Here is a 26,656-nt window from a genome sequence, read left to right as displayed (position 1 = left end):
AAGTGGGATGGTAACCCTTCCTTTCACTGACGTCGGTAAAGTGCTACGAAGTCCTCCTAGGAAAGGCCTTATGGAAGGGCAAATTATTATTAACAACAAATTGTGAACTAAGAAATCAGGCTGGACTCTCTTCCCATATTGAGTCACTGTAGAGGAGTTACACTGAGGGTGCCATTGTCTAACCAGGAAGAAGTAGGATGCAGCTCTGGCCAGCTACTCCCAGTCTGCTGGGAACGTCTTCCAGTTCTCATGTCAAACCACTCCTGGGCGTGCGGGCCGGATGATCAATTGTTGTTAACCCCATAAATAATCCAGTTCTTTAATTAATGCTGCGTTTGCTGCAGACCAGCATCTCAGTGGAATAACTCCAGAAAAGCTGCCGTTTCAAGGCTTTGGGTCACTGCGTTGGGATTCAGCAGGGTCTCTGTTTGTCTGGAATTTCAGGAGGTTGGCTTGGGTTGGTGAACGGTGGGAGGGGAGAGGGGGAAATTGTGCAGCCAAACTCAAGGAGAATCACTCTGGGGAAATCCAGCTCCTTCGTGGCATGATCTGACCTATCTAGCTCCGTAGGGAGTAGGATTGTAAGCTCAGCCGTGATGGGGTTTTGCTGTGGATTGTGGGTGGGGCTGGAGAACAGAGTTTACAATATTAATAAGCTTTGCCCTTCTGTAACCCCTGTTGTTTGAGGATCTCCAAGCACTCTATTTAATTAATTAAACCTCACAGCTCTTCCTTTGAGGCAGGGAACCTATTTTACACATGGGGAAATGGAGGCACAGAGAAGGTTGTTCAAGTCCTGGGAATAGAACCCAGAAGGCTTTGCTCCCAGTCTGCTTTTCTAATGGCTAGACTACAGTGCCTGAGCAAGGAAAACAAAAGGGGGCAGAGAAGGGGACAGAGCACTGAACCGAGCGAGGGAAAAGGAGCTTCCGGTGCCCCTTAGGGAAGAGAAGGGACCAGATAACTCTTGGAAGAAGAGCACTTCCCAGGATTGATGTGTCCCTCTCTCCCTCCCTCCCAACCAGGTGGTTGGTGTGAAGGACCAGCGAATGGGAGAAGAGATCTGTGCCTGCATCAGAGTGAAGGCCGGGCAGGAGTGCACGGCAGAGGAAATTAAAGCATTCTGCAAAGGGAAGGTAGGATCACCCCAACCAATCCCAGGCTGTGCATGCATTTCCTTTGCTTTTCTCAGCAACTCAGCATATTAAGGACTTAATCCCCAGTTGGTGTGAATTGCCACAGTTCATGGAAGTCAGTGAAATCTTCTACCCCAGCTGGGAATCTGACCTAAAACCAGTCCCAGATATTCCTGAAGTGAGCAGTGACTGCCATAACCCTGCTCTTTGTATCCAGGGGCGACAGACGCTGTATGCTATTTCTTACAGGCTGTAGCTGTTGACTCTCTGTTTTCAGATCTCTCACTTCAAGATCCCTCGGTACATAGTGTTCGTGAAGAAATATCCACTCACCATCTCAGGGAAGGTAAGGGACAGCCCATGGCCGGGGTGCTGGTGCTCTGGGGACAAGCTCCCCATGGCTATCTCCACTCTGACTCTGTCCTCAATGGTCCAATTCCAGATTCAGAAATACAAGTTGAGAGAGCAGATGGAGAAGCAACTTCAGTCCTGAACACAAAGGTTGGAGGGTCGAAGAGAAGCACAAATGGACCCACCTCTGCCAGTGTGGCGTCTCTCAGTCCGCACCAAGCCAAGAAGAACAGCTGGGAGCTGATTCCCGCAAACCTGCCCCTACCACCCCATTATACGGCTGGCTACCTGAAGTGAGCCTGATGCTGCTTTCAATTAAAACAAAGAAACCCCTTCTTTTTCCAACTGAGATCTGTTCATAAAGAAGCAGAAGAGTGGGGGGTGGAAGGATGGAGGATAGACCAAAGGAGTGCATGTCCAGACTACCAGGTTCTGTTCTGACTGCCACTCGTTTGATATGGCCTCTGTATGTCTCTCTAATCTTTGTATGACTCATGATGATACTTCCCTACCTCCTAGGGGGATTGCAAGGCTTAGGTCATTCATGGCTGCAAAGTGCTTTGAGATCCTCCGGTGGAAGGTACTAGAGAAATACAAATGATTCATGTTTAAATATTAAATGTTTTGCCCCGTAAGAGCCTGACCCTTTGTGCAGGAGTAGGGCACCTGCACTTCAATTCCCTGGCAAAGAAAATTGTTGCGTCACTCAGAAGGAAGGTGGGACGAAACTGCCCCGTACCTGCTACCGTCAGGGAGTGATGATCTGAATCAGGAGAAAGGGCTTTAGGAAAAGTCATTCTCTGCCTCAAGCAGCCCTTCCTCTGAGCTCAGCAGGGGTGGTCATGAACAGCAAACAGGGCCCAGACTGCCTCAAAGGTATTTAGGCTCAGTGGAAGTTAGGAGCTGAGATATCTTTGAGGATCAGGGCCCAGTTCCCAGCAGCTGAATGGAAGGGACAGGGTCAGAGGACGGTTCTGTTCCCATCCCTCCCGCAGGGGCTTTGAAGTGACATTAAACTCTCGCAGCATCAATCACACAACCGTTTATTTCTGCCTGGAAAGGATGATTGTTAGACACGGTACAGAAATGCCAAACGGCCCGTCCCGTTGGAAGCACGAGGCAGAGCGTGCCCGGGACGGTGGTTTTACGGGAGTTACATGGCGTCTCCCAACCATGAAACACCGAGCAGAGAGGCGGCAGGCCGAAGCTCCTCTTCCCCTCCGTCCACGGTGTCCCACTCCAGCTGGAGATCAGATAGATGACTGCTGATCCTGCACCACTGACCCGACCTTCTCTTCTCCTGGCTGCTTGCTGGGCAGCTGCGGTGGCAGAGCTGCAGCTCCTTATGGATTCATAACACTTTCTAAAGAGTGCTAGGGTGGTCCTTGAACTCCAGGCAGTGGCTTCCTCCTACACTGGATCTGGAGAGCACTGAAGTGTAGTTGAGAACAAGATGCTCCAACAAGGACCCTGAGCTCTCTTAACTATTAAAGTGGAGGCACTTCTGCAGTGGAAGAGATAGGGGAGTTCCTGTTCCAAGGGGTGGATTTTGTCACAGGAGGGAGCCTCTGAGCCAGCCCCTTGCCATTCCCATTTCTTCCAGAATGTGTATAAATCCTGAGTCACTGCTGGCTGTAAAGTGCGGCCTCCTGCTCTGACTGCAGGGATTGATGGGGCAAACGTAAAGCCTGTTGTGACTGGCCTACCCAATGCCCAAGCGTTCTTCTAGGGAGAAAGGGTGTTCTAGCCTCTTCGATCCCCCCTGTCCAACGTCAGAAACATACACACACAGGGAGGAGCAGCCAGCGCGAGCAGGGGAGGGAGATGGGACAGTGGATCGTTTGTTGATTACCCTGGATCTTGAGTCTCTCAGCTGCAGGTGGGCTCTACCCATGGAAGCAGATCCCCAGAGCACAATACCCAAGGTCTGTGCTTCGTATCTGAAAGAAAATAAACGCCACAGTTGGTTTCAAACCCAGACGCTTTGGGCTGGCAGTTCTCTTGACTTTGTGTGTGTGTGACACACACACACCTCCCTCCCTCTCTATTTATTACTGGGTGTTTCCACCTATTTAACTGGAGGTGGAAAGCGTGCCCTTTTCCAACCTGCTCTTGTTGCTGCATTCATTGGCCAGCAGGTAACATGGACGTGCCCCATGCACTCCCGTCACTTTGTCCTGTAGCGTGTCACTCCTGGGGCAAGGCTGATGTGGGCAAGGAGACTTGAATAGTCTCCCCACTCAACCTGTGCCAGTGAAGTTAGCTCTGGACACGCACCTCTCCTTTATTCCTACTTCTGAAGAAAGCCAGTTCCCTCCGCCAGGCAGACAGAACTCACTGCCCTGTGTTTGTGTTTCACAGAGGGAGATGGGGATAACCCAGGATTCTAGTGACCCAAAATTAATAACATCCTAGCAAAGATATGGTAGAGCTACAGTCCTGACATCAAAGGAAACAGAGAGACAAGGTAGGTGAGGTAATATCTTTTATTGGACCAATTTCTTTTGGTGAAAGAGACAAACTTTTGAGATGTTGACCCAGTAAAAGATATTACGTCACTCACCTTTTCTTTCTAAGGTCTTAGGACCAATCTGACTACAACAATACAGCAAACAATCAAAGGAAACACATTTTAACTCCCCTTCCTTCTTGGTATTAACACAGGGGTGAGTAATGCTGTGTCTCATTAGAGGAATGCTCCTCACTGCCCATTTCATAGCAGTGCATTTCATTTTTCACAATTCTTATGTTTGATGGAAGTGCTCTGTATACTCACGAGGACTGGTGAGCCCTTCCTGATTGACTGTACAAAATGACAGAAAAAAACATCTTTGGCGAGAAGGAAAACCAGGAACCATTGTGTTACCCTGCAATAAATACATAAATAATTGATTACAATCAGCAAATCAGGATACAACCAGCGCTGTGTAAAACTCGCTATTCACCCCATGTCTCTTCCCGTCGCCTGGGACATCTCAAATGGGTCTTCAAATTTATGAAGCAGAGCAGCACAGCCAGGAGATCGTTAACATGATCCCAGGTTGCGTGAGTTACATCTGAAGCCAAAAATCTAGCAACCCCATGAGATCTGTGCTCAAATATTCCAGCAAAGGGTCGTCAGTGTTTATGTGGCTGCCAGCCTGACAGAGCCAGAAGGACCCACAGACTGGTACAGAGTGGGCAGCAGCAATGCCTGTCCTCCCGTAGCATCTTCCCAACGTGCCTCTCTCTGCCCACCTCCAGGTCATATTCTCTGGTCCTTGACCATGATTGCCATCTGTCAGGACTGGTGCTTGGGCAGTCAGAGCAGGAGCCAAAGGCAGGAGGCAAACCAAAGGTCAGACCAGGGATGGCATGAAGGCGAGAAACAGGAGCAGGTCGAGAAAGCAGGAACCAGGGCTCAGGAGTCAGGCAATGTAGGCAGGCTTCGATGTGCCAGCCAGCCAGGATTTCACCGAGTTGCATGGGGCCCTAGGGCTCCCAGTTCTCCAGTCACTAGTTGAGCTATCGGGTGGTGGACCAGGTTCAGGGACCCCCGGATCCTCACACCATCAGGGATTCAAGAGCAGCCGTCATTGCCACTTGTGAAACTGTTTCCTTTGAAGTGGACATCTATCGCCTGGGAACTGGACAGAGACCACTCGTTCTTCCACAAGGGCCTCCCACTGGCCACCACAAGGTGGTAGCATTTGATCACTAATCCTCTGAGCTGGATTTGAACCCGTGACCTAGAGCTGAAGGCTGCTACCCTTCCCTCCCCACCATCCAGCAGCTTTCCCTCTGTGTGAGCACAGGCACCACCAAATGCCAGGAGAATGCTGCACTGTGCATGAGTATCGTCTTCTGTTGCAACGACTCCCTCTTCCCCATGGGCAGAGCCCAGTTCTCAGCTTGCACGTACCTGGAGTGAAAGAGCAAAGACTGAATGAAGGAAGAAGGAATGAAGCGCTGTCGTTTCCATTCTCCTGCTCTCTCCAACTGTGCTGTGCGTCTTTCTCTTTATAGCTCTAACCCAGGAGGAAATTCCAAGCTGACCTCTGCTGTTTTAGGCTGAGTCAGAGGGACGTGTTACATCAGATTGGTGGGAAGGCATCCGGCTCTGCTCCTGCTGCAACTTCTCTTTTTCGAGGGTTTGTTCCTCTCTGCTGCAGACGTGATTCATTTCTCCAGAGCTATTAAAAAGAACAAACTCAAAAAACAACCCTTTTAACGCTGACATTGAGCCTGCACAACTACCTGAGCTGGGGCTGAAGAAGGGATATGACTGATGCTGTGTGGGCTGGGAAACTTACTCACCCTGTGATCACTTGAGTTGGTGAAATTTCCTGAGTGCAACTAAAGGGCAGAAGCAAAGATAAGCAGTGACTAGTGGAGCAGAGGTCGGAACTACCTCGGGTGACTAGATAGCAAGTGTGAAAATTCAGGACACTATTTTTTTTGTGCGGGGACGGGGGAAGGTTATAGTTGCATATATAAGACAAATCCCATAATATCGAGATGTCTGGTCACCCTGGGGCTACCCCCCTGGATGGTGTGGGGTGGGTAGCAGCACCCCATGGATGGGCACCAGTGAAACTCTCCACTGCCTGATAGAGGCGATACACCAGTGGGTGATGTTGGCAGTCGGAACGAGGGAAAGTGATAGGAGACAGAAGAAGAGGTGATGCCCCCTTAACTGCCAGGAGGGAGGACAGCCCTTGCCAAAAGAAGAGATGGGGCAGGCACAGCATAACAGGAGAGTTGATGCTAGGCAGTGCTGAAGAATGTGCCTGGGCCCAAGAGGTGGCCCGGCCTGTATTTGTGTCTTTTAATCTCTGCCCCAGCTCTGCCGTATTGGAGCTGAAGGCACACAAGAGCTGAGTGCGTGCGGAGGGCAGGAGGGGCCGTTCCAGTGCACGACTCCTTTGTGGACAGACTGTGAGAAGCGGTGGTGGGATGTCTGCACATCCTAGCCCCTTCTCCAGGAGACAGGATTTCCTGTTGCCCCTCTGATCCACGCACTTAGCCCATATTCTGAGCCTTGCCGGCTGATTTCCATCAGAAGAAATGGACGATATAAGTCCAGTATTTGGTGCAGCGCTGGCTATTTCCCAAGAAGGTGCACAAAGCCCTGTTTGCCTGAGCACAGTGGGAACCAACAACAGCAGGCAGTTTTCTTGCTCTCAGTTTCCAAGGCTGCGCCTCCACCTGTCCTGTGCCCAAGAAGCTCTCACACACATCTTGCTCGTCTAGTCCCCAAGGCCCTGCCTTTGCATCCAGTCCCAGGGAAGCCCCCAGGACCCTCTTAGCCCTGCTCAAGCTTCACGATGCAGCCAATTGTCTTGCAGTAGCTTCAGTTGTCTCCAGCTACCTCACCCCGGCCAGGGTCTTCCATTTAGCCTGAGAACAGGGGGGTTAAGGATGTCGGTGATTGTTTATAGGTCAAAGACTAACTTGATGGCTGCCATTAACACCCTGCAGCATCACACTCATCATTGAAACACCTTTCATGCCTAATCACGTGTCCCTCAGGCAATGGGAGGGATACCGTGCAGAATCTCACTGCCTGAAAGACGGGGAATTTCATTTGTGTTTCTTTAGAAACTTCCATCCGAAAAGGCCACTGCTGGGGCTGACTTGGGGAAAACCCATCCTCAGCCCGGCTGTTGCACAACAACCGGAGCTGTCTTGCGGCATAGATGAGAGCAACAGAGCCTCTCGCGTGGGCTGGCTCAGGTTTAACACGCACGCTGCTGCCTTTAGAAGGGTGGGTGGCATCACAGCCCTAGTAAAGGCAGTGCTAGTTATGGATCAAGCTGGGAAGAGCAGGCCTGACAAATCCAAGCCTGGTTAGTTTCCTACAGGTTCAAGAACAAGACATGGTGTCCTGCAGCATTCCACCTGGTATTCCAGCCCCGGGGCTTTTCTGTAAGATGGCGGGAGCTAGATGTGTTGGTTTCACTCCTGTGAGTGCAACCCAGGTCAGCAGTGAACAAAGTTCTTTCCTAGGTAACAGCCGGCTGTTGTCCTACACCGCGAGCCGGTGGGCCCAGGGGAGATCCTCTGGGAGAAGTGGCCCTGTCACTAAAATGGCCATTATGTTTGCTCCTTTTATTGGCTGCCCTGGCAAAGAGGCCTAGGACTGACTGGGCATTGAGTGAATTATTTTCTCCCAGAAGAGGGGTGTGAGCCTTGGCAGGGTAAGATGGGGAAGCCTTCGCTGCTACTGCCTGTGCTCTGTGCACACACTCAGGGGAGAGAGGACAGCCAGGGAACCTCAGCCTTGCTTTCAGCAATGTGCAGAAGCAAAGTGTGATTGGTTCTGATCAGCACTTGGATGAGAGGAGCAGCTTCAGAACCAGGCACGCTAGGGACCTACTGCACCGGGAACAGGGAGTCAGATAAGACCCCTGCATCCGTGGGACTCTCCAGGGGAGACTCACACACATGAGGGGGCCCCAAGACCCATGTGGTACTTCCCTCCCCGTCTGGCCTTGGAAAAACTGCAGAGAGGCCCCAGCCCGTAGCAGCGGTTCCCAAACTGTGGCTTGTGCCACCAGCAGATGGGGTCGGGCCACCCCTAGTATGCGGAGGTGCCATTTTGCTCTGCCCGGCATGACCTTGCAGGTCTGGTGTATACGAGGTCACACTGTGCGTTGAGCAGAATGGTGTCCTCCAAGCTGGCTGGGGTCCCGGCAGGAAACACTTCATTAAAATGGGGTTGTGAGGACAAGAAGTTTGGGAACCCCTGGCCTAGGAGCAGCTGCAGAAACCGTCGGAGCAGGGAGGGACCCGCTGCTTTTGAGACCTTTTCTACAGTGTGACGACTCTCTCTGCCCTCTGCTGATTGCTCTGGCCCTTGGCCCCCCCCAGTCTCTTCCCCTCTGCTTCACTCCACACCTGCCCCTCCTCCCCTGCCCTGTCTCCCTCTCCCTTCCCTTTTCTTTCCATTGAGCTCGTCCCCTCCTAACTAACCCCACCAAAACCAAAATCTTGTGCCCTTTACACGATGTTTGCTGCTTGTGTGCATTACCCCTCCCCCGTGTCTGTCTCCTCTCTCTGATTGTGAGATCGTTGGGGCAGGGACTGCCTCGTACCCTGTACAGTGCATAGCACAAGAAGTAAGCTGGCCACAGGCCCTACTGCAATCAACACGATCAATAAGACAAGGGTGCTGCAGGAACTGGCGCTGGTGGCACTGTTCTCTCTCAGACACGCTTAAACCAGTTTTCCAGCATGGGCTGGGGCAGTGGCATCTTTCAAAGGAGATGTACAAAGGTGATATTAGCAGCTATGTTCATAGAGGCAGACTGTGGACCTTAAAGATCACACGGCACTTGAAGTAAGAGATAGGGAATTAGCCCCAGTGTCCTGGCCAAATGCCAGATTGGGAATTTATCTTCTGCCCAAGTAAATTCCCTCTGCTATTCTGGCCAGCTGTTTATTTCCTGCCCAAGATGTTTGTATGGTGCGGGTGGGCTCTGTTAAAATAGCTGCCCCACCCCACCCCACAGAGAGCTGCTTTTCAGTGGTGGATACATGAAATGGTTCGTGCATTGGTAGAGTATTTGGGATCCCCTGAGAAAGACACGGTATAAAGGTGCATTCTTACTGCTGACAAGCTGGAGCGGCTCCAGCGCTAAATTCACTTGAAACTGTCTCGACAGGTTATGGATCCCCCAGAGTCAATAATCAGTCAGTTGGATAATACAACAACATTTTATTAAGGAATATGGGGTACACGCTGTAATACTTAATACGTAGCTGAAATGATTATCATATAAAGCAGGCAGAGAAACAGGCAAAGCAGTTACTTTTTGTATCTCACCACTAGGCACAGAAGGAGTCGCATGTCGTTCGATACGGGCCGGCTTTCACGTTTCGTGCTCAGAGTACGGGAATAGGAGAAGCGGGGCGGTCCAGGTGATCAGGCTGGCGAACGCTTTCTCAATTTGGGCATGGGGCGTACCCCTTTTTATACTAGAGAATGCATCACAAGTTTGGTAGCTCTGGATTGGGGGAGGGATATACATTAGTACGTGGCAGACTATGACGAGGCCTGTGGCCTTGGGTGAAGCTGTTATGGCACGGGATACATAGCCCGTTATCTGTGGGCAACAAAGACACTGGGGTGCGTAGGCGGTTTTCTTATAGCAGCATAACAACTAACTGCTGTAAACAACAGATGCAGCCTAATAAGGTCAGGTCACGGTTTTACTGTTGGCACCGAGCGGGCGGGGGGCGAGGGGTGGGCATATGCTGGGAATTCTGCTGCAACAGAAACCAGAAGGAAAAGAGACTCCACTGGGAAAGGAAACCCAGGACAGCACAGCAGGCTCTGCGGCTGCTCCTCACGCGACACGGGGGCTCCTCACCTCGCTCTGCTGGGCAGCAAAAGGAGGAACGGCATTCACGGTGCTGGGCACACCTGGCCCTCGGCAACATTGATGCACTTTCCTGGCAGGTGAGACCTTCAGAGTTCACCTTTGACCCAAGGCCAAGCAGGAGACGTGTGAGCCCAAAAGAGTGCTGAACAAACCCTAAAGGTGGGAGTTGACAGGCCCAGTCTCTCCCTTGTCACTAGTATATAATGAGATGTATCCCCCTCACCTTTGTCATTATTTTAGCCCGTTGCTACAGCTGCCCCCTGCTGTTTGGATTGGGAATTACTGGTGGTCCCAGCAGAATTGGCCTTTTGTTGTTTATTTGTAGATTTATCAAAGTGGGCCCAGGATAAAAATCTCTGTCCACGGTCTACACAAACCTCCTTCCCCAAAGCACCACCTTAGTTCTCCTAGGCAACAAGCAAAATTCTCAGTAAACAGATGCACTTTGCCTCAGGCCCTGAAGGTCAAGAAAGTCAAGCTTTGTCACACCGGTTGCCCAGAGGTCAAATCTAGATGCTGTTAGCAAAAGCAGCCCAGTGGATCCCAGCCATGGCAGAGGGTCTCTGTGCCAGACAGGACCCAAACCATAGAGAGATATATTGCTCAATGACACCTCTTTAAACTGCAGCTGGAAGCAAACTGGAAGCTAATGTGATCTTTGGAGAACAGGTATAACAAGCTGCATGGGCTTAGAGATGCTATGTGGAGAGGCAGTGTTTCCTAGTGGGTACTGCACTAACTGGGTCCCAGGAGTTCCATTCCTGGCGCTGCCGTGGGCCCACTGGGTAACCTTAGGCAAGTAACTTCACCTGTCTGTGACTCAGTTTCCCCACATGGTATGATACTGGCCTTTGAGCTCTACTGATGAAAAGCACTGTGTAAAAGCTATATGGCGTTGTAGCCGTGTCGGTCCCAGGATATTGGAGACAAGGTGGGTGAGGCAATCTCTTTTATTGGACCGGCTTCTGGTGGTGAGAGACAAGCTTTAGAGCCACACAGGGCTCTTCTGCAGAGCTGGGAAACCTCTGTTTAAGAGCTAGGTATTATTATGTGAACAGGCTGCTGTGTTCTGCACTCACTAGAGTCCCCGTGGCAGTCAGGGGTAACTTCCAGGAGAGGACATGGCCATGATTCAGTCTGCACTGATTATCGTTGTATATGGTAACGGAGCAACAGCAGCTCCTCTCCTTTGACATTTGGTGAAGCTTCAGAGGAAAATCTCCCCCACCCCTAAATTCTTTTATCTGGCCCACCCTTTCCACCATAAAGCTCAGCTAGTCTGTAACTTACCTTGATTCCATTTTCCAGTGTATGTGTGTGTTGTCCACACATGCTACATGCAGCCTGGTTTAGCAGACAGGCCACTGGCTTGGGAGGCTGGAAACATGGGTCCTATTCCCAGCTCTGCCTCTGATCTACTATGGGACGTTAGGCAAGTCATTCCCCCGACCCCCTCCGAGCCTCAGTTTCTCCATCTGTAAATTGTGGATAGTACTTTGAAATTTGTGGTTGAAAGGTGCTGAATAAGCAGTAAGTATCGCTAATTATACACACAGTGCATACCAGAGGAACACCACACTGAGGAGGCCTTGAAAAGGCCATGACCAGCCAGACCTCCCAACAGGGCTTCAAAAATCACTCATTTACTCATTGCTGGCAAGAGGGAAAGTTGCCCTGGTGATTAAGCTACTCACCTGTGTGTTTGCAGAATAAGGGCCTGCATACATACTTTGTATGTACCAGATTCTTGGCTGGATCTCCTGATTAGAAAGTCCAGGCCTAGAGAGTATAAATTAACCAGACACAGTATCCTCTTGGGAACATTCCAGTCACTTAATTGTACTGGGAAACACGTATTGTTAATAAAACTGCTTGGTTTTTAGTACTGAATCTGTTCGAAACGGAGAGTTGCATGAAAAACACGAGTAGAAACTCCAGCCCACATGCCCGATGGAGCTGCCTTCTCTAGGCTGAGGTGTGTGTCCTCATTCAGGAACTTTTTCACAGGCTGGCCAGTGTCATGCACTGAACTACGGGCACAGCACGACACAAACTACCAGCCTGCTGCCTGTGTGTGCGCTGCTGTTCAACACTGAGTCTGTGCTGGGCACCCAGAGAGCGAATGGGAACTCCTCTAGCAGGGTTGTTACAGAGATCGGGACTTAATTCATCCCAAAGCCTCCTTCGAAAACTCAGCCCAGCACCCTGCTCTCCTGCTCCCCAAAGGCCCTCACCCCTCAAACTGTAAAAAGGCTCTTTCTTCAACCGTTCGTTCCCCTCTTTCATTTTGTGGGACTGGGGAAGGCTACAAGAGCGTGGCTAGAAACGGGGTGAGGGTAGGTTAAGCCTGGAGTGGGGGTGGGAAGGGGGGGGAAGGACTGAAAACAGGGTGGGAGTAGGAAATGGGGGACAAAGGAGGGGCTGCTACGGGATGAGATCTGGGTGAAGTGATAGGAACAGGGTAGGGAGAGCTATGGGGTGGGAACAGGACGGACTATAGGATGGCTGGCTGGAATTGAACCGGGGAATAGGGGGCAGGTGGCTGGGGTTGAACCAGGACGGACTAGGGGGCGGCTGGCTGGGGTTGAACGGGGGGACTTAGGGGGCGGCTGGCTGGGGTTGAGGTCGGGCTGTGGTGAGAGGTCGGGATGGGTGGGGAGCTGTGGGGCGGCTGGCTGGGGTTAGGCGTCAGGGGGCGCTGGTTGGGGAGGCGATCGGGCCGAGCGCGACACTGGGCGGTTCACACGGCCACGCCCGTCCCGCTCCGCAGCCACTCCGGCTCCGCAGCGCGGTTCCCGCCCCTCACTCGGGGACAGCGGAGCCGGCCTGCCCCGTGACTCCCTCCCACCGGCAGGCGGGGCGGCTCATGGCGGTGCCGGGCTGGCTGCGCCCCGGGGCCCGGCTGACCGCGACCGTGCGCAGCTGCCAGACGCCAGGTCCGGCCGGCGCGGAGGCATCGGGCGCGGCTGCACGCAGCCAGGCGCCCCGGCGCGCGGAGCCGGCCCCGCGGCAGGCGGCCCTCTACGTGCACGTGAGTCTGTGCGCGGTGGGCGCGCGCGTCCGTGGGGGTGCACGCGCCCCGCTCTGAGCCCTTGGGAGTGCGCGCGCCCGGGTGCACGCCAGTGCCGTGCAGCACGTGCCCGTGCAGGGTGACGCGCCCCTGGCGGGGGGGGCCCTGGACTGGTTGGGTTTTAGGCTTGCACCGGCTCTGCCCGGCACCTCTGCATCCTTCAGCCGCTGGCGGGTGGCCCGGGCCGGATAACTGCAGTGCAGGGCGCGCGGCGGGGTGTGCACGCGGCGGGGCTGCCCCTGTAAGATCGGGTCGGTAGCAGCCGCTGCCCTGGGGCCGGCTGGCGGGCAGCTGCCGGTGCAATGCCCGGCGCAGGGGGACGTGCCTGGGCTAGCTGGGGTCCAGGGAGGGCCCTAAACAGAGCGGCTGGCTAGCGCCTCGGGGCGATCCAGGCGCGTGCCCAGGTGGCTAGGCCGTTCTGACACTGCTCGCTTCGGGCACCTCCCCCGAGCGAGCTGGGAGTTACACCGCCTGGCCGCAGGGCAGACCTAGCCCTAGTCGGGACACGGCTTTGGACTGTCTGGAGCTTTGGGTCTGAACTTCTCCCCCACGAAGAGTGTAGGATGGGGCCATTCTCTACCGGGAAGGACATTTCCCCGGGATCTGCAGCCGGTGAGGTCTGTGATGTGATCGTGGGCCTGGATCCAATAGCTGGAAGTTGAAGCGAGACAAATTCAGGCTAGAAATGAGGCTCACGGTATTTAGGGCAGTTAACGACGAGGACAACGTGCCAAGGCTTCCAGGGCACTGACTGGTCCCAAGGAACTACCATAGCAAACATATTAACAATGCAGTGATCTGTGCCACGCAGGAGGCCAGGCTGGGATGATCACAGTGCTCCCTTCTGGCCTTAGCGTCTATGAATCCTGCTCCCCGTCTCTTAGTGGCCGTACTGCCAGAAATGCTGCAGCTACTGCAACTTCAACAAGTACGTTCCCCGGGGCCTAGATGAGGCATCCATGAGGCGCTGTCTCACTCAGGAAGCCCAGACTCTGATCCAGCTCAGCCAAGTCCAGAGGTGGGTCCTGCAGCAGGAGAGGGGAGGAGGTGCTGATGGGGAGAAGGGGGGGGGGGGTGAGTGGGGTAAGGAGCGGTTTTCTGTGACCTTACACAGAGCCCTAACAGAAGGCAGGGAAAGGGGCACATGAGGGCAGAGGCTGTTTAAATCTGCCCTGCTGTATGCCACAAAGGCTGCGCTGGCCTCTGCGTTGGAACCAGACCCAGAGCTGCCGCAGGTGGGGCATGGCACCTTTGATTCTGTTCCCCTTTCCTGTGGTAGCAGGAGCTGAGCTGGTTGCTTTACAAGTAGGGGCCCATTGAAGTAAGAGGGTGGGGATGTCCTGGCTGGAAGCGGGTGTCCCCTGGGGCATGGCAGGAGGATTCCTCCGCTGCAGTGAGTCTGGAGGTGGCCTTTCATTCCACGAGGCGCCGGGCCTCTCTCCCCTCCGCTCCGCAGGATCAGCTCGGTCTTCTTCGGCGGGGGCACCCCGAGCCTGGCCAGTCCACTCACCCTCGCTGCCGTCCTGGAGACGGTCTCCCGCTGCGCCCACTTGGCGGCAGACGCCGAGATCACTCTGGAAGCCAACCCCACCTCGGCAGGTGCCTCGCAGCTGGCGGCCTTCCGGGCGTTGGGCATCAATCGCCTCTCCATTGGCATCCAGGTAAGAGAGCAGGAGATTTACCCACCTTATCCCTCACGCCCACTCTCCCGCCTGCCCCCCAGGCGCCTCTCTCAGGGACACGCTCTACCTTCTCCCGCAGGTTCTTGCTCTGTCCCTCCCCGCCACTCTCCCTCCTTCACTCTCCTTCTCCTTCTCAGTCTAACGTGCCCTTCTCATCCCTCTCTGGGGCTTCCCCTTGCTCCCTCCTTCCCCACTCCCGATCCCTTCCATACCTGGCAGGCAAAAGCACCTCACTGCTCATTCTCGTTCTCTGCAGTCCCTGGACGATGCAGAGCTGAGGCTCCTTGGGAGGAACCACACGGCTGATGAGGCTCTGGGTACCTTGGAAGAGGCAAAGAAGCTGTTTCCAGGCCGCACATCCATTGACCTCATCTTTGGCCTCCCCGGCCAGAGTGTTGCCTCGTGGGCTGGGAGATTAGAAGAGCTGCTTCAGCTGTGCGATGACCACGTGTCTCTGTACCAGCTGACGCTGGAGAGAGGCACCTCCCTCTTCAAGCAGGTCCAGGCGGGCTCTCTGCCCGTGCCCGAGCAGGAGGTGGTGGCGGAGATGTACGAGGCTGCACGGGAGATGCTGCGGGATGCAGGGTTCCGGCAGTACGAGGTCTCCAATTTTGCCAGGAATGTGAGTCTCTCCTCTCGGCCTGTCCTTCTGCTGTGCATCCCAGCTCTGACGGGGGAAGAATGAACCCAAATCGCTCAGAATGACGTTTTGGCTTCTGTGAACGGCGAGAGGTTCTGAGCTCCCCTAGCAGGGGATGTGGGCCAGGGTGAGATCTGGGGGAGCAGACGTGGCCAAGGGGTCTCTCTCTGGATGTCAGGTGTGCTGTGGGGACAAGTGCGGAGCATGCTGTCTGCTAGCAATGTGTGCGGAGATTCCCTCTCTTAGCAGGGAGTCGGAGGGGGTAAGGGGACTGGACTGTCTTCTCAGCCCAGGAGAGGTGGGAAGCCCAAGCGATGTACTCTGCACACTGTGAGGAAGATAAACCTAGAACCTCACATGATGGGCCTGATCCTGCTAGGGGCTGCGCGCCTGCAAGTCCCGATGATTCCAGTAGGGAATCACCTGCAGGAAGGCTTGAGCATCTTGCCGGATTGGGTCCCAAGAGATTGGATTCCTTTTCCTGTCTTACGATGTGTCATTTTCTCCTGCAGGGGGCGCTCAGTGCTCACAACCTGTCCTATTGGCGAGGCAGCCAGTACATAGGGATTGGGCCAGGTGAGTTCTTCCTTGCAGCTCCCTGGGGAGGCCAGAGGAACACGGGGTCTCGCCCGATGGGGATGTGTCCAGGGCTACAAAGCAGCCTCTTTAGTAGGGTCCAGTTGACCTCTGCCAGGAGCTGCTGCGAGGCAGCTCAGCCTGCCAGGGTTCCTGTGGCCATTGCTGCAGAGCCCTGGGTGATGACTGACCCTTGCAGGACACCAGCAGTCCCATGGCTGACATAAGGGGGCAGCGCTGTTCTGGCTGTGATGAACTCCAGCAGGGCGGGAGGAGATGCTGCAGAAACGCCTGTCTTTATCCCAGGAGCACACGGGAGGTTTGTGCCGCGAGGAAATGGCGGGAGCCTTCGGGAGGCCAGGATACAGACCCTGGCACCGGACAGCTGGATGAAGGAGGTGCTGGCCTTTGGACATGGGACCCGGAAGCGGACTGCGCTGAGCCAGCTGGAGGTGTGAGTATCGGGGCAGGGGCAACAGTCAGCTTACCCCAGGTGGCGTCTGACTTCTCCTCCGAAGCATCTTGGTGCATGTGGCCTTTCCTGCAAACTCCTGAGATAAAATAACCTGCATGTGGTGCTGGTCACTTGCTAGGACTGCCTGGGTATATCTCGCAATCATTTCCTGGCCCTCGCGGGGCTTTGCACATTGGTGCACCTCGGTCCCCCACAGGTACATATCAGGTCTCCTGTGGGCTGCAAGACTTTGGTCTAGTTTCGGTTGTTGGGCTGTGCAGGTGCTGGGTGGTGCTGGTGGGCTGTGATATGCAGGAAGTCAGGCTAGATGATCTGGCCTTAAACTCTGTGACACTAACAAAGCGGGAGCCCAAGCCTGCTGTTCTCTTGCTGCTAAACTATGAAAGCCAATGGGAGCTTTGCTGTCTGGGCTGCAGGCTCAGGCTCTTGAAGGAGAACAATCTGGGCAGCCGTTTCCCAGTTGCACTCAGGTGCTGCCTTTGCCATCCTTGCACCTTCAGCCCCATATGCAGGACCTCTTCTGGAGCCCTCCAGATGAGGCTACATAGCCCTACAGCATCTCTCTTTGTGTTGTAGGTTGGAGGAGGTCTTGGTTCTGGGGCTCCGCATGGACGTAGGAATTACACACAAGGTGAGTGCTGGCTCTTGGTTTAGCAGCCTGCCCTGTGTGGGTTTGAAGTCTTAGAGCGTGGCTGGGAGCGGACAGGGCCACCAAGAGGAACCATTTCCAAAGAGAGCTCTGTTCAGCTGCTCGGCAAGGAGTGGTCTGTTATCGCCTGGGACGCTGCACGCCAAGCCGCTGGTATGGAGCAGCTCAGGAACTCACGGGGATTCCACTAGTCTGAATTACCAGGGTGTCACCCCCTGCCCCAAGGCAGCTGCTCTGGGCTGAAGGCCCCCAGGAGCAGAGTTTTAAAAGTATTTAGGTGCCTAAAGATGCAGCTAGGCATTTGAAATCAAAGGGAGTTAGGCACCTGGGTGCTTTTGAAATTCCCATGAGGTGCCGACATGCCTTTGAAAGTTTGGCCCAAGGTCATCAAGTCTAAAAGATGAATTCAGTAATTCCACAAACCTTCATGGTCAATAATCTTCAGGTGCTGGTCCCAGCCCATGCAGTAGGGCAGGATTTGATTGTATGTGGATGTTCGATATTCCAGTCCCACGCTCGGCTCACATACTGCTGGGCACAGTCAGGGCCCAAGCATAATTTTTTCAGGCCCAGTACAAACTTGTAACATGAGCCCCCTCCCACAACATACCCCCTCCCACAACATACCCAGCCCCATACCCCTCGGGGCCCCGGTAAAGTGTACCCTTTCCTCCCCCATGTGGGGTCCCTGGGCACAGTATACAATGTGAATGCATTTTAGTATAATGGATGCTGACAGCGGAGTGGCTGTGAGCCGCTGTATGATTGGCAGCGGCTCTCACACAGGTGGTTGCTAGAGCCTGTTCATTGGTCAGGACTCATGAGTTGTCCCTTCCTCTAGTCGTTGTCATGAAGTATCGTGAGACCCTGAACTCCTAGTAGAGACAGACAGAGGCATCTCTGTTTAACATCTCCCCAAAGGGCAGCGCAGTCAGTGGAGTGCAGCATCAGCTCTGGCTAGGAGCCTGCGTCTTGGGTGCATGGGACTTGGCAGACAGGTTCTCCCACCAGAGCCCTGACGTCTAGGGCTGAGAGAGGCGTTCAGTCTCCATTGCCCATTCAGCCATGGTCTGTTAGAGGCAGGTGAATTACGCACTGGCAGGGCTGGATGTCCTGTTAGGCCCAGTAGGCACGTGCTTAGGGGCACTGGCATTCTAGGAGTGCCTACACAGTGGCGGATTACCTCATGGGCCAGTGGGGCCCATGCCCAGGAGCCCCGGCCAATTTGGGTGCCCCACACAAGTGCCGGAAGGAACTCTGGCCCTGCCCCTGCTGCTTCTCTTCCCCCTGAGACCCTACCCATGGCCAGGCCGGAAGCCATGGATGAGCATATTCCCCCCGCCTGCTGATGGCCGAGTCTGTCGCCCCAGCAACTCCCTCCCCATGTGGAGCTGGCCCAGCCAGCCCCTTCCTCCCCCCATGTGGAAAACACAAAAGTCAGCTGTAGGTGGGGGAGAGGGGCGCTGAAGATGCTGTGGCTCCGGGTGTGTAAAGTGTAAAGCTGGCCCTGCCCACTGGGCCATGCTAACAGCTCCTTGGACTGCATGCCCCAGGCCAGAGATTCAAAGGGGCTTCTGTCCAGCACCCCTACAAACTGCACTTTCTGGCACCCTCAAATGGAGATGCAAATCCTGTCGCTTAGGCAGCTGAGCACCTGATTCCTCTCTGCGATCCGAGCTTTCATGCTGCCCCCATCACCTCCGCATCTGGCGCACACAGGGATTGAGCCGCCTAAATTAAGGGTGCACAGCGCGTGGGAGCTCTGTTTGCAGGAGCAATGCAACTGCAGAAAGGAGGGCAGCGCTGAGAAAGGCTCGGCCTCTCGGAGAGGCTCCTCTCCCTCCCTCCCTCTCTAGAGCTTTGTGTGGAATTTGCTATTCGGCAGATGAAACTAACCCATGAAATAAAAGATCAAAGCCCGATGAGTTCTCCTCGGTCAGTATTTGCAATGAGTCTCTCCCCCGCTTCCCCACCAGCACTGGTTGCAGTTTGCTGCCAGCCTGAGCCTGTGGGATGTGTTTGGAACCTCAGCGGAAGTGAAAGCGCTGGAGGATCAGGGCCTGCTGCTTTTTGACAATAGGTAAGGGATGCTGTGTGGCATGGGGGAAGGGCCCCATTCTCTGAAGGGCAGGGGTGATCCATGTCCTGCTGTTTTTCCAGAGGGCTCAGGTGCTCTTGGAAAGGTTTGGCTGTGCTGGACTCTCTGCTGTTGATCCTCCTCACCCAGCTCCAGCAGTCCTGGGCAGACAGAGCAGCTCATGGGACCTGAAGCCTGACAGCTGTCCCAAAGAGGAGGCAACAGCTTGCTCCAGCAGTCCTGGATGGACAGAGTCCCTGAGCAGGGATCTGAAGATCTTGCATCCAATCTGGAAGGCACTTCAGCAGGGGAGGCCAATCCTAAGTGTCTGGAGAGAACCTTTGCTCTTGGATGAAGGCCGTTTGCAGCCCTCAGTGTGCAAAATCCAGGACTAGGGCCAAATCCAGGCCTGGAGTAAAGCAGTGGAACTTGCACCTGCTCATAGCAGAGAGGAAGCTAGTCTTTTGTTTGATGTGCACAGTATTTGCTCAGTGGCTGCTACTGAAAATAAAGAGTGAAATGCATTTTAATTTTCGATTGAATGGACGGATACATCATAGTCTGGGCTTCAGTGATTTAAACCATTTCAGCGAGGAAAGTCATTCTCTTCTCTGCAGACAGCGTGTGACACAGTCTCCCTCCAGCAGAGGGAGATAAGGAGTGAAGCAAAAATACTGCAATGTCAAACCCAGTCCTGGGAAGAATGAGCAGATCACTTCCTGCCTCCCCCCAGCATGTGCGTGCGCCTGTCTCCTGCCCCCCTGCACTAGCTCTGTAGCTCTTTAGTTTGTTTTGACCTTCTTACGCTGGTAAAATAGATGGGCTGTCTCGCAAAGGCAGGGGTTATTCTCTTTGCCTTTCCCTTGGGCTCTGCAGAGTAGCCTGCTGGTCTCAGCAACTGCCGCTCAGTCTAACTCCTTTCACCCCAAGTCTAAGTCCTTTCCCTTACTGCCCTGGATACTGGAGCCACAAGCAGATGGGGAATCACAGAGACCCACATCCCCCAGCCCCAGAAAGCTGGGAGAGTGCAGATTCTGCAGCCAAGAATAATTGAGCCCCTTTTTCTACCAGGTGCATTAGCTGCTAGGCTATCAATTCACTTCTGGAGGGAATTCAGTGCTGCAGTGACAGCACTGGGGAATGAAGTCGTTTTTGCCCAGCGAACAGTTATAGCATAGGCACTGGCAGGGCAAGGCTCTCCTGCCCCATCCTGCTAACTAGCCATAGCCCTGACCTGGGGCTGAGAGGGGAGTTTGTCTCCAGTGGCCCTTTTCAGCCCTTGGCCTCACGGCTGAATGGAACAAAGGTTTAGAGACCTGCCTTTAGATGCTGCTGCTTCATATTACAATAGCACAGGATCCCAGTCAGGATCAAGGCCCGTTGTGCCAAGTGCTGTATATACATGTAATAAGAGACAGGGCCTGTGCTTACAACAGGTCAGCGACAGCGCTGGGAGTAGCACCTGAGTCTGTTGAGTCTTGGTCCAGTGCCTGGCCCCCAGGTCACTTCCCTTTTAAACCAAAGCAAATGCAGCTATTACGGCACAAAAGCTTGTGCTTCATTGTGAACCACATATTCCCTGGGCGCAGGAGACAGGTGAGTGCCACATATCTTGGATCAGGATCAGGCCTGTTATATTATGCCTTGCTGTGGTGTAGAGTTTAGGCAGCCGTCGGAAGCTCTTCCAGGGCTTTGTCGAATGCAGAGTGAAGCGCTCAGGCACTCCTGCTGATCTCATCGGGTGTTCCGCTTGCTACATTCATGAGTAAGAAGATTTTGTTTTTAATAAACCAGTCTGCAATCGTTGGTGCCTGACTGAGTCTGGTAATTGCTGGTTAGCTGTAAGATCAATAGTGGGATCCTGTCATAGATTATTCATGCAGTTTTCAAGACCTGCTGGCAGTTGTTTAAATCGAGAATAATCACTTAAAAATATTAACTTGATTTTATTTGCAAACAATTGATCATGAACTCCTGGAAGATGAAGAGGTCAACAGAAAAGCAAACTGCCCTACAGACCAGAATGTAGAAGGGATCAGAGTTTTAACTTCTCATAGAAAGCTCAAACAGTGTGAATTTATCGCCCCTCTCATTCTGCATTGTAGGACTATAGTCAGCCTTGGGAAGGAGAAGTCCTTGTGTGGTAGTGGAATATTATGAATGACCTTCTGGCCCAAAGAATGCTACAGTGTCATAACAAAAGTCTATGTGTACTGAGCAGTTCCAAAATAAGATAAAATCCTGGGGCTCTGTCCTATATGTGTGGTTGCACAAGCTGTATTTAGATTTTTTTAATAGGTGTTATTAAAGATACTCCAGAAATATAGGTCCAGAGTTTGCCTGGCACCTTCTTTGTTATAATTGGTGGGGAAAATTTCTCTGCATCCTCACAAGAGGAGGGCTTGTCCTACGTCAGAGATTATGAGTAAGCCATGTGCTGGAACAGTTGTAATTATTTTGGATTGCAAATTCTAGGTCTATGTTTCAGATGTTTTTGTAGCGCCATTTCCCATCCTCCACTGCTATTCTCCAACTCATAGTGACTGAGAGAAAGTAAAATTTTGAGTGAGCCTGCAGAAATAAGGAATTTATTCTTATTCTTTATTTGTTTTTATTATGCAAATGCTCAGAGGCCACGTCTGGGATCACAGCCCCATTGGGCTAGATGCTGTCCAGACATAGAGTAAGAGATGGACCGTGCATGGAAGAACTTACAAGCTAAGTCAGACAAAGAATGGGAGATAGGAAGTGAAATAATCAAAAGGAAACACTTGCTGCCATCTGTGGCTTTTGCTAAGGAATCGCCTACACATAAGAGTTAAGCAAAGTTAAACTCCCTTTCCCATAAAAAATCTGCATGGCCTGGTGGTCTTGTTAGTTGGCCTCCCTTTGACTGGATTTGGAAAACCAAAGCCATTTTTCACATCTGCAGATCAGCTGGTGCATGGCATCTCTGAATGGGTTCTATAGGAGGCAAAACATTTTTTTTTTTAAAAGACCAATCAGTTGGCTAAGGATTGTATTGTAAGGCTAGATCAATCTGCACGAGCTTTGGCAGAGAAGTGACTTAGTTAATATTTAGCCCTACTATGGTGGTGGGATCCAGAGAAAATAATGTTCTTCCTGGTGATTTCCAGGGCTGTTGATATAATTGATTATGCTAGTGAACAAATAAGGACATTACCAACATCAGGTGTGTTCGCCTCCCCTCCATTAGGAGTATGGGCGGGGGAAACGGGAATAAAGTTTGCCAAATACAACTAGACAAATGAGCATATTGTTCATTCAGTAACACCTCTACCGCCTTGACTTCAATGGGTGTAAATGAGAGCAGACTTTGGTCCAAAATTGGTAGGGAAAGAAATGTTGAGTCTTTGAGAAAAAACTATATGCAAAGGAGTGCAAAAATCAGTACACAATATTGGGACAGTGTCCCTATGAGGAAAGCACACTCTGTGGATCACTATGATCGTTTTTGTGAAATCCATCAGAGCCAATTTCAATCCACTCGCATTCAGATCTAATACACTGGGCACAAGAAAATTCCTGTTACCAGTAACTATTCTGCATCCACATTCAGGGCCTGATCCAAAGCCAAAGGAAGACAATAGAAAAACTCATTGATGTCAGTGGGTTGTAGATCAGGATTGAAAAGGGCAAGAGGGCCCTTTGTGGAGAGATGAGAAACAAAAACACACATTGCTGTTATCACTCAGACCAGTATCTACCATTGATTTGGAGTTACTCCTGATTTACACCAGAGTAAGTGAGAGCAGACACTCCAGAAAAATAAAAATCTGATGAGAAGGGATGTACATATGAGGACCAGATTTCAGCTTTTAAAAACTTACATTTGGTCTGTGTTAAATTATGGCTGTGAAATATGGACAGTCAAACAATCGATAATTAAGAAACTACATTCCTTCAAATTATGGTGTTATAGAAGAATTCTGAAAATATCACAGACTAACCAATGAAAAGGTATTGGAGATGACTGGAACTTAGCAAACACTGGTCAGAGATCTTATTAAAAGAAAGGTTTTTAATTGTCAGGGCATATTTTAAGAGGTTCCATGGGCACTGCATGTTTATGGGCCCTGGAAAGGAAAGTTGATGGCAGAAGAACATGAGGCAGAACAAGAAGATTTTGAGTGGGGAGATGATATCCTGGGTGGATCAAAAGGATGGTTCATCCACAAAGAGGTTAGAAAAGAATGGTACAGAATGGGCTACCACTGTTGCAAACCTGCAGTAATGGAGATGGCACAGAAGAAGAAGATGACATAAGGGCAGACAGAGGCTCATTATTTCTAAAGACTTTTAATAAAATTCACAGTCAAACATGTTTCAGGTCATTACAATTGTTGTTATGGGAGGTAGCATAGTCTGCTTAGCAGAGAAGAAAACTGGAAACCAAGAAAGCTGGGTTCTATTCCAGACTGTCAGTGATGCATTGTTTGACCTTAGGCAAGAGACTTGACCATGTTGTGACTCAGTTTCACCAGCTGTACAATGGGGATAATATCTAAAGTGCTTTGAGATCCTCAGCGGACAGGTGCAGTGGAAGCACATAGTATTAGCATAGTCTCACTAATGAAGGGGAAATAAGACATCTGAATGGAATGCAGTGCGGTGATGAGGTGCAAGGGCCCAATTATTCCTCATTGACACCCTGAGTGTCATTAATTATTGGCCTAACAGGTTGAATTAGTAATGTCATGTGAAATTTCACCCACAGCCCACGTCCACTGATTAGAATGAATCCCCACTGGTGCTTCCTGAAGTGCTGAGGAGTTTGCCACCCAAGTGAAATACATGAGTAAGCCTTCCCTGAGAAGCAGTGACTCATGCTAACAGTCTCTGACACGTTCCCCTCTCGTTATCAGCCTACTTGGTGCCATTTGGTCTTTGCTTTTGAGGCAAAGGGGCCAGTTACCTCAGTGCTGCTCTGTGAAGTGGTGAGGAATGAGTTTGGAGCTGGCAACTTTCCATCTGTGCTGATAGGAGCAATCCTTTGAATTTGTCCTTCAGTATGCGCTGTGTGTTGCTCTAGGAACAGTGAAGGAGTTGACTATAGAGGATGACATGCTGGATTTAAAAGGAGGGTGCTTTGCTAGAAAGAGTAGAAAACCTACCTTTGGAGAGAGTCCTCTAGCCCCAACTCTTTTGAAGGGGAGAGTGGCACAGGAGGTGGTTTCCCCACCTATAATGTATCTCTGGGGCTAAGATGAGGCTACCCAAACTCATGTCACCAAAGGCCTGCCAATGCTACATAAATCCCGGTGCCTTGAGCTGAAAAGTCTTTAGCCTGAGCCAGTAAGGTTTCTAAAGTAAATATATGGGGACTTTCTTCTGTTTCCCTAATATAAATTTTCCTGTTTGAGTCTAATCTAGGAAAGCCCCACTTGGGTTAGTTGCTAAAGATTTGCTACTGGAAACTTCTGGAGAGGATAACATGGAATCTCCCTCAGCCTGGACTGCAGAGAAATAATTTTGCAGTGCTCTGTGCCTTTGGCTTGAGGAAGCTCTGGGTGTAGGGAGATGCAAGATCTCTATTTGCACATACAAGTGGGTGGTAGTGATGGCATTGAGAGTTGTGAAGACGTTGCTAGTTTCACTCAAGGCCTGTGACTGGTGCACTCCAGCTCTTACCTTAAGACATTAGAACAGAGCAGGAATTAGCATCAGTACCTGTTGGAAGGCATAAATGCCACAAAGCATTTGTCCCATCATGCTCAGTTGAAAACAGCTTCACTTGATCAAGCCCATAAGATCCATCACAGCAACTCTGAGCTCCTCAGTGGAAAGAGCCTAAGCCTCAGCCTGCTCTTTTCCTCCAGGTGTTTGCGCCGCATCCGCATGCCTTGTCTGATCACATGGCGGTGCCATGAGCAAAACAGGGATGGGCCTTTGAGCCAGAGGAATGTACTTGCCTGGAGAACCTTTTACAATATCTGTCTCTCAGTATGCAGCTGAGAGGAACTTTCTGTCTGACAAGCTAGTGTGTTGCATCCTGGGACCTGAAATCACTCTGGGCTGCACCACTAAATTATAAGGGAGGGTAGATGCCATCTGCTCCATTTGTGGGCCCTTGAACTTCTAGCAAACTGCCAGTGTGGCCCCTCTTGGGCAGTTCAGGTGCCTTAGCCTGAAAATAAATGTCTCTGGAACGAGCAGCAAGCTTCCTGTTGTAACTTGCTCTGACTGTGACCTGCCCTACCTGATAACACAGAAATGCTTGCAAGGGCATTTGACATTGATTTCTGGCAGCATTTCTTGCTTTGTGGACGTTGAAGTAACCCACATCAGCAGCTCTGTTTCATGCAATAAATTGCAAATAAATATTCAGAAGAGGGAGCTTCCTCCAGCCATGCTCTCGAGCTGTTGTCATGGGTGGGGTTTTGCACCATTTTGAGAATATCAAGTATTTGGTCTTCTATCCCAGGAGCCTTCTGTTCCTGCCTCTTCAGCATTATCTAAGTGGCCAGAAAGTGTGCCCATTTACATCAGAATTGGGATTGCTTTGAAGAGAAGCAGAAGACCCCAATATCCTGAAGGCATTTCAGTCTAGGAACACCTCTTTATTACTCTCATCCTCTCAGATGAAATTAACATGGTGACAGTATCAAAACCTGCTGTTGTGAAGACAGGTTATTTTAACAGGAAAGGTTTTATGAACTCAGGCCGGGCTCCTGTAGGTTGCTAAATACCTTAATGTTACTGACTTCAACGGGAATTGGGGAAACTCTAGTGTTCAGTTCCTTACAGGATTGGGCTTCATGTTCCCTTTAATTTGTCAGAAATTATGCCTATTGATGGGGCACTCATTGCCAGACTAATTAGTCAGAGAACCCCAGGAAACGTGATCAATACCTGCCAAGAATCCGCTGTGATCATATTGATTCATGTTAAATCTGTTTCTCAATATTAGGAAGCACCACATTGCAAGACACAATCACTGCGATGAGACAGACTTAAGCAATTACATTTTTGGTCACCAAATGGTGCTGGAAGTAAAGTATAATGCAAAGCTCTCAGAAGCCAAATCTGTGAAATAGGTCTTTAAAATGTATGATGAAGAAGATGGAAATATTAAAAAGGCACAGCAATAAATAGCAGTGGAGGAAGCTGAAAAATAAACAATGTGCCATTCATTTAATCTGTGTAAATTTTGATATCTTGGTTTGAAAAGTCAACCTTTCTTATATCTTAATATGAAGCACTATTAGCACTCTTTTTTTTTTGTGGGTGGGGAAGAGGTACATTTGGGGCTAAAACATGGCTGAAAATGGACATAAAAGAGCTATATTCTTTTGTATAGCCAAGAACTATGAAGAAGAGGTGAGTCAAATCACACTCAGGAATTCTGCAATCTGCTCTGCTGATTGCCCTCATCTTTAAATACAGGGTTGCGGTCCAGGGAAATGACTGGGCCCAGCATGCAGTGGTTCAGCGTGAGCCAGGTGCCACTTTATTATGATGGTGCTGTGCATTCCACAGTGCTGGAAGGTCTCAGCAGGCAATGATCCATCATGAGCCAAGCAACACTTTAAAACAAGGGGGTGGGCAGACTAGGGAGATGACAGGTCCTAGAATACAACCTCCCTCCTTTAATATGGGGGCAAGCTTTAGGA

The 26,656-nt window shown here is 51.5% G+C and overlaps 2 protein-coding genes and 1 long non-coding RNA gene across 4 annotated transcripts in view; 2 read left to right on the top strand and 1 right to left on the bottom strand.

Moving 5' to 3' along the window:
- ACSF2 (acyl-CoA synthetase family member 2) overlaps nucleotides 1-1,820 on the top strand; it is a 50,951-nt gene extending 49,131 nt beyond the window's left edge. Inside the window, exons 14-16 of the mRNA XM_067547481.1 lie at nucleotides 1,026-1,136; nucleotides 1,414-1,482; nucleotides 1,579-1,820. Coding sequence (XP_067403582.1) covers nucleotides 1,026-1,136; nucleotides 1,414-1,482; nucleotides 1,579-1,629 — 231 coding nt within the window. The 3' untranslated portion in view covers nucleotides 1,630-1,820. The remainder of the gene's footprint in view (nucleotides 1-1,025; nucleotides 1,137-1,413; nucleotides 1,483-1,578) is intronic.
- Nucleotides 1,821-2,514: 694 nt separating this feature from the next.
- LOC137152668 (uncharacterized) lies at nucleotides 2,515-5,476 on the bottom strand. Its single transcript, XR_010919568.1, has 3 exons — nucleotides 5,389-5,476; nucleotides 4,264-4,354; nucleotides 2,515-3,427 (listed from the first exon to the last, which is right to left on the bottom strand). It is a non-coding gene; the product is annotated as an uncharacterized lncRNA (long non-coding RNA).
- Nucleotides 5,477-12,610: 7,134 nt separating this feature from the next.
- RSAD1 (radical S-adenosyl methionine domain containing 1) lies at nucleotides 12,611-21,348 on the top strand. Of its 2 annotated transcripts, none has more exons than XM_067547479.1 (9): nucleotides 12,611-12,884; nucleotides 13,808-13,941; nucleotides 14,380-14,584; nucleotides 14,862-15,227; nucleotides 15,758-15,821; nucleotides 16,128-16,275; nucleotides 16,873-16,927; nucleotides 18,922-19,025; nucleotides 19,173-21,348. In XM_067547479.1, exons 1-9 carry the CDS (start codon nucleotides 12,720-12,722, stop codon nucleotides 19,219-19,221), a joined length of 1,290 nt encoding a protein of 429 aa, XP_067403580.1. In that variant the 5' UTR covers nucleotides 12,611-12,719; the 3' UTR covers nucleotides 19,222-21,348. The 2 variants fall into 2 exon arrangements, with proteins under 2 accessions (XP_067403580.1, XP_067403579.1); XM_067547478.1 differs by having other exon boundaries at nucleotides 19,106-21,348.
- The last annotated feature ends 5,308 nt before the right edge of the window (nucleotides 21,349-26,656 follow it).

Source organism: Emydura macquarii, unplaced genomic scaffold (assembly GCF_026122565.2).
Source record: "Emydura macquarii macquarii isolate MOO-44397 ecotype Brisbane River unplaced genomic scaffold, CSIRO-AGI_Emac_v2 contig_1230, whole genome shotgun sequence".
In the NCBI taxonomy this organism is placed as follows: domain Eukaryota; kingdom Metazoa; phylum Chordata; order Testudines; family Chelidae; genus Emydura; species Emydura macquarii.
This window is presented reverse-complemented; position numbering and strand designations above follow the sequence as displayed.